General features: G+C 36.6%; 1 protein-coding gene across 2 annotated transcripts in view; it reads left to right on the top strand.

The window, feature by feature from the left end:
• The window catches only part of NFKB1 (nuclear factor kappa B subunit 1), a 110,036-nt gene that overhangs the window by 69,423 nt on the left and 33,113 nt on the right, over window positions 1–7,500 (top strand). For both annotated transcript variants that reach the window (XM_023531392.1, XM_011361512.1), the window contains exons 7-9: window positions 3,613–3,776; window positions 5,588–5,746; window positions 7,073–7,177. In XM_023531392.1, coding sequence (XP_023387160.1) covers window positions 3,613–3,776; window positions 5,588–5,746; window positions 7,073–7,177 — 428 coding nt within the window. The remainder of the gene's footprint in view (window positions 1–3,612; window positions 3,777–5,587; window positions 5,747–7,072; window positions 7,178–7,500) is intronic.

Here is a 7,500-nt window from a genome sequence, read left to right as displayed (position 1 = left end):
CATTTAACAGTTATATTTTGAAGAAATTTTAAATAAAAAAATGTATTTATGTTTACCCACGTATTTACTTTATTCTGTTTCATAGTCAAGATTTTTGTCTGCTTTCATTTTCTTTGCCTGAAGCCCTTCCTTTAATTTTTCTTGTACTACTGATCTGCTGCTGATAAATTCTTTCAGTTGTTTGTACTATTGAAACTTTATTTTGTCTTTGTTTTTCAAAGATATTTTTGAAGAGTGTAGAATTTTAGGTTGACATTGTTTTTCTTTCATATCCTTAAAATATGCTGCTCTAGGGTCTTCTGGGTTGCCTTGTTTTTATCAAGAAATCTCTCGTCATTCTTACATTTGTCCCTCTTCTCTTAGTGTGTCTTTTTTCCTCCATCAGATTTTCAGATTTTCTTTTCACTGCTTTAAAGAAATTTGAGTATAATGGGCTTTTAGTGTAGTTTTCTTCATGTTTCTTGTGCTTTTGGGTTTATGAAATTCTTGTATCTCTGGTTAAATTTTTACACTTTTCAGCCATTATTTTTTTTTAATTTTTTTCATCCATTTCTCTTTTTCTTCTTCTCTGGAACACCAATCACATGCATGTTTGGCCTTTGAAATTGTCCCACAGCTCATTGATGATCTGTTCTTTTTAAAATTTTTTCAAATTTTTTTCTGTTTCATTTTGGATAGTTATATTACTGTGTCCTCAGGTTCACTAATCTTTTGTCTGCAATGTCTAATATGTTCTTAATCCTATTTTTCTTCTCTGACATTGTAGCTTTCATCTCCACAGGGTTGTTTGGAGTCTTTTTTTATATATTCCACATCTATCCTTAACATACTAATGCCTTCTACCTTCTTGACCGTATGGACCATATATATAATAGCTGTTTCAATGTACTTGCCTGTAAATTCGGTGTTCCGTCTTAGTTCTGTGGTTTTTTTCTATTAACTGATTTTTATCCTCATTATGAGTTGTATTTTTCTGTCTTTGAATGCCTGGTAATTTTTTATTGGATGGCACACATTTTGGATTTTGCTCATGCTGAGTTTTTTGTTTGTTTGTTTGTTTGTTTTTGTATGCCTTTAAATGTTTTTGAGCATTGGGATGAAGTTAAATTTGGGAACAGTTTGATCCTTTCTAGATTTACTTTTAGGTTTTGCTAAGGAGCCCAAAGCAGCCTTAATACAGGGTTAATTTGATATCATTATTAAGGCATTTCTGAATATTCACCCTGATGATCCATGTATTACAAAATTTCCTGAACTATTCCAGCTCTGTGTGTCCTCCAAGAATTGTTTTGCCTGCTCCTTTATGGAAGTTCTTTTCCCAGCCTTGGGTCATTTCTTCCTACGTATGCTCTAAAAAGTACTCAGCTGAAGACTCAAGGTGGAGCCCCTGTACATCTCTGAGTGTCTCTCTGTATGTAGCTCTTTCCTCTCTGGTACTCTGCCTGTGAATTCTAGCCTCCTCAGCCCCCTCAAATTTTTAACTCTGTCTCCTCAACTTAGGGAGATCGCCAGGTTCTGTCTGGGGTCCCCCTTCCTGTGCTGCAGCCTGGAAACTCTAGGTATTAAGCCAGCCTAATAGTCGGATTCGCCTTATTTGTTTCCTTTTCTTAAAGATCACTGTCCTGTGCTGCCTGTCGTCCAGTGTCTGAAAAGAATTTTTTTCATGTGTTTTTTGTTGTTTAAGGTGAGATGTTCAATCGGTCTCTGTTACTCCATCATTGCCTGAAGCAGAACGCTAACTTCTATATTTATTACCAGAAGTTATAAATTTTTGTGGTAACAATATTTCATTTATTACCGGAGTAAATTCGCAATTCACATAACGAATAATAAAAATATGCAGTATATCATTGCATATTTTTCTGTGCTGTATTAATTCATGCATTCATTGATTCAACAGACATTTATTAGACACCCATGTGTCAAGCACTGTTCTGGGCACTGGAGATCTCTGCCCTCAGAGAGCTTAAATTCCCTTAGTGTATTTTCTTCTGTGTGTTTGTCTCAGCTGTCCCACTTTTTCAGTCATTGTCTAGACACATGTCTTGTTCTATCTGTGAGCCTCTCTATGAGGGTTCAGCCCATTCTCCCTTCAGCTCATGTTTCCTTTCCCTAGTTGATGTGGTCTTCCCACATTATCATATTCTTTGTTTCATTCAATCCAGTTGTCATAATATTTTTACCTTTTCTCAACTAATCTTTTTTTTTTCTTTCTGGGTAAAAGCCAGAAAAAAGGAAAAGTACATACAAAAGCTTACAAAGCTTTAAAGATCTGTGCCCCCACTTACCTCTTTGAACTCCTCACTTTCTACTGACCTCTTTTCCATTTTCCTCCAGCCACCTTGGCCTTCTTGCCATTGTCGTCTTTAGAAAACACTAGGCATGACCATATCTCAGGGTTTTTCCACTTGCTATTTCTTTTGCCTTGAATGTTTTTCTTCCACATATCCATGTCTTTCCTCTCACTTTCATCAAGTTCTTGCTCTATTGTCATCTTTCCAATGAAGTCATTTCTGGCCTCTACCTATTTTAAAGTGCCATGCCTTCTACTACCTCTCTTATTCCCAATTCCTACCTTATTTTTGTGGTAACGTTATTCTAAATTATAATGTAAAATTTGCTTCTTTGTCTTTTCTCTGTTGTTCACTAGCATATAAATTCTATGAAACTAGGGATTCCTTTACCGCTAACAGGAGCACCAGGACATTGCCAGACATTAAAAAGGAGTTAAATAAATATTTGTAGAATGAACGAGAGTATTTTTTGTTTGTTATATTACATTTATTGACCATACTTCTTTGTTTTGTGTACTTTATTTAAAAAAATAAATAGCTGGAGCATTTTATATATATTTTTTAAATCCTTTAAATTGCTTTATTTAGCTTATTAACGTATTTTGCTCTATAGTTATGTAGCCTTCACGAGACAAAAGATTCTCCATTCCTAATTACAGGTATAGTTTCAGGCCTGAGGCCATGTAGAAGTAGATGACATTCTATTAGTACTAAATCTTTCTAACCTTCTAGATAACACAAGAGGAGATAGAATTCCAGGAAAGGGACTTCAAACAGGACCTAGACTTTAAATCCTATCCAGAAACCTAAGGATGATCCAAAAGAAAAAAACAAAAAAAACAAAAAACAAAAAACAAACAAAAAAAAACCTCCAAAATATAATATTCCTCTCATTCTGGAAAAAAAAAAAAAGAATTAGAAAAGTTAGTACTATATTTGGAATTTAAAAAATTGTATACAACTCTCCTAGAAAACACTTTAAAATTAGTCCAGGTAAAATTGCCTATTAAGTTATATCTACTCCACTCCCTTAATTATAATTTGAAAGTCTAATAAGCTATGAAAAGCAAAAAATTTTGCTAAGTTTACCACAGACTCATTTGGTGGCAAAACCCAATCTGCCCTGATGTGCAGCTGGTTATAGTCTTTATTTTCCCATTTGGTGAGTCTACTTTATGTTTCACTGCAGAAATAGTAATACATGTGATTATAGTGTGGATTTTTTTTAAATCCACTTTACTCAAGTGAAACCATACTCTCTAGTCATTGACTGCCTAACTTATGGTGGTGGTTGTTGCTGTTATTATTTTTTCTCCAGCTTTGCAAACTTGGGTATACTTCATGTGACAAAGAAAAAAGTATTCGAAACACTGGAAGCACGAATGACAGAGGCATGTATTAGGGGCTACAATCCTGGACTTCTGGTACATCCTGATCTTGCCTACTTGCAAGCAGAAGGTGGAGGAGACCGGCAGCTCACTGGTGAGTGTCACTCTCCCAGCCTTGCTCCTTTGAGATCTCAGGCTCTCATTTTCTCTTGTGTAGACTATGTGCTCGTCTACATGTCCAAGGTTTCTCTTTCTCCTAATCTATACCCAAGCTGCTCCCTCCCTTTTCCTACTCAGAAACCTTTGTTGATATCCTGCTACCTCTAGAATAAAACCTCTACCTCTGTACCTGGCATACAAAGCCCTCAAAGTCTGTCCCCTGACACTTTTCTAGCATCATCTCCGATCCCACCCTGTACCCACTTCTCCCTGTCACTGCCTCCTGAACACCTGATGCATCTTTTATACCTTTGTATGTGTATTTCTCTACCTGAAACAGCCTACACTTCTCTTTTTAACTTGTCAAAAACAATTCATATTCAAGATTTAGTTCAAAAACACCTCCTCTGTTATACTTCCCCAGCTTACCTTCTTATAAGGAATCTTTCCTTGGGCTTTTCAGGCACATTATAAACTATTCATTTTATCATAAAAATGATTTTGTATTTTCCCGCTTTTACTCATGTTTTTTTCTCTCAACCCCAATTCTTGGCTTACCGCATACACCATTTCTGCTTTTATATGTTGTCTTTTAGTCTGGCCACCCTGTCATCATATTCAGATGATCCAAAACCAGTCATCATTTTTCCATTAAACATGTTTCATCTTTGACACCCATATTCTAAACCGTCTCGTCATCTTTGTCTCTTCCTTCTCCCTGGGCTGCATCTCCAGTTAGTGGTCCAGCTATGCTGTGCTCTCTCTGGTACTCCACTCCTTACTCCATTTTCATTGCTCCGTCTCTGTCCCTCCCGACTTCTAATGGAGTTTCCACCCTATGGCCAGATCGATCTTACTAAGGCCTACATGTCACCCTATTACCTACAAAATCCAAATTCTGGAAGCTGGCACTTTAGACCTCCCAGAAGCTGGCCCTATTCTGCATTTCCAATTCTGTTTCCCACCGTACCCCTCATGCCAAACTGAACTACTCCATTGAAGCACCATGATTTCTCACTTCCTTGCATTGGCACATTCTTTCTATTCTTGCTGTTCCCTGCTCCTGAAATGTTCTTATTCACCTGCTTCATAAGTTCAAGTTCTTCCATCTTTTCAAGAGTTAGAGCAAATGTCTACAAAGCCTCCAGATTCTCCTCTCCTTTAAAATCTCATATCATTTCATCTGTAGCTCTTTGATAGTATTTATCACTTGAATGACCACTTTTTACGTTATAAGTTAATTTCAAGTATATTCATCTGTATAAAAGCTCCTTCAGGAGAGAAGGAAGGAGACAAATGCAATTGAGTCATTCAGTTCCTTCAGAAGTACTTTTTGAGTATGCTCTGTGCACCAGGTCTGGTGCTAGGCATTGTGGAAAGAACATAGTCTCTTTGCTCAAAGAGGTTTTTAAATACTTAATTTTCACATTTCTCAATACCAGTGGTGCGTAGTTGTCTTATTGCATTCCACTGGATCACGTCCTTTGTGCCTTCAACTCATAGTTGTGTAGGGAGGAAAGGGAGAGTTCAGGGGACAATAGGAAAGGAGAGAGGACAAGTGGAGAACAATTTTTACTGTAATCCAAAGGAAATGCAGATCTTCTTTTGAAGCCTTTAATTTTGGATGACATAAATGGGACAAACTTTAAATGGGACAAACTTTTATTAGCAACATGAAGAATTTCAAGGGGAAAAAAAACTTTTTATTTTAAGTTATGTTATTTGGGCTTTATCAAAGCATCAGATCTAAAATGTTCATGCTTTCCTCTTTCCTGGGCATGAATGCCCTGTGCTGTATGGTCCTAGATCGGGAAAAGGAGATTATCCGCCAGGCAGCTCTTCAGCAGACAAAGGAGATGGACCTCAGCGTGGTGCGGCTCATGTTTACAGCTTTTCTTCCAGACAGCACCGGCAGCTTCACAAGACGCCTGGAACCCGTAGTGTCAGATGCCATCTACGACAGCAGTGAGTACTTGTCTTCCAGTGGGAGAGGCAGCTCCATATACTGTCAAGAACAGACTTGCAACCTGCCCCGGCAGTTTACTTACTAGCTCTGATTCCCAGGGCAAGTAACTTTATCACTTGAAGCTTCATGTTTATCATTTACCAAATGGGAGTACTAAAATCTAATATAAAAAGTTGTTGCCTAGATTTAAAGTGAAATGTTATGAGGTGCTGCATAAATGTAGTTCTCCTTCCTCTGATGTGCATTTTATTCTTTTGCATCTCTTATTGCCCTGAGGACATATTGATGGTGCACTTAGAAGGGAAAAGTATCTCGTTTTTTTTCTGTTGGGACTCTGAAGAGAAGTTAATAAAAGACAACTATTATTTTTATCTAACTTCATTCTCATATGTCATAACTTTATCAAGGAACCTTGAGTTAACTGAATGAGCACTACATATAGTATGTGACTTCAAAATTCTATTTCAGTCTATAGTTCCTAGAATTTTTTAAGAGTTTTACAGTGATCTTCAGCCTCATGCAAATATCTTATTCGATGTATATCAGATTTATTCAATGGATATTTCCAAAAAGCCTGCAAGTACAAGACTTAGGCTTATTAAAAGTATAAAGGTTTGTCTAAGTAGAAAACACTATGCTCCAAGTACAACAACTAACTGATTTCTCTAATTTAAACAAGTTTGAAAGGAAGTGAAAGAGTTATAAAATGATGAAAACTCCCATACTAAAGATCACCTTAAAATGCAGCTGTTGGGGGGAAAAAAAAGGAAGCTTTGTACTATTACCACACAAAACTTTTGCCCCCTAACCACACAGAATTCTAATTTAGTTTGGGGAAAAGAAATATAACATCTCTATTTCTCTTTTCTGTAGAATAAAAATTAATAAACAGTTGAAGAAAATTGTGCTTCTCCTAAATTTCTAGGATTCTTGTAATGATATCTCAATATTATGGAAATAAGTTTGAGGTGACAGTCTTGACCTAATTGAAATTCCACAAATCCACTGGCTTTATACGTCCTGGAACATCAGAAGAGATCTTTCTCTTTCTGTATTAATCTCTGTCTGCATTAGTGGAAGACAAAGATTGCTCCTTTCTGCCCCATCTATTTTGGTCATAATGAATGACCCATGCCCAGGAAGTGCTCCGGGGACTTCAGAAAGCATTTTGGTCTTATTTGTGTCCTTGTTAAAACAAGATGAGTGAAAGCATCTATTTAAACTTTCTTTGGTTAGTGTGTGCTAAGGGCAAGATCCCTCATAAGACATTGGCTTGTGAAGCTCAGGATAAACTATGATGTCTGTTTTTTTTCTCCTGTGGACAGAAGCCCCCAACGCGTCCAACTTGAAAATTGTAAGAATGGACAGGACAGCTGGATGCGTAACTGGAGGAGAAGAGATTTATCTTCTCTGTGACAAGGTTCAGAAAGGTAAATATATGATCTGATTTCAAGATGTGAAATATTCTGAGTGTATCTGTGAGTCACTTCTTGGCAATGGACCCAGTAATATCTCTTGTGCCATAGAACTTGTAAAATTTATACATCTCACCTCTTCCAAATTTAAGTCGTCTGTATTATTTTTTTAAACCCAACTAATTCATTTAAAATTTTTCAACAGAAGGAAAGAGAATTTTTAAATGGTGGTAATCAGTGATATTTCAGTGTTTTTATACTTTAAGCTTTGGTACCTGTACTTAGTTAAATTAAAATGAAAGAGTAATAGCCCATGCTTCATGCACACACACACTCAC

The sequence above is a fragment of the Pteropus vampyrus genome, unplaced genomic scaffold (assembly GCF_000151845.1).
Source record: "Pteropus vampyrus isolate Shadow unplaced genomic scaffold, Pvam_2.0 Scaffold67, whole genome shotgun sequence".
Classification (NCBI taxonomy): domain Eukaryota; kingdom Metazoa; phylum Chordata; class Mammalia; order Chiroptera; family Pteropodidae; genus Pteropus; species Pteropus vampyrus.
Note: the sequence above shows the minus strand (reverse complement) of the source record. Positions and strands in the feature narration are given on the sequence as shown.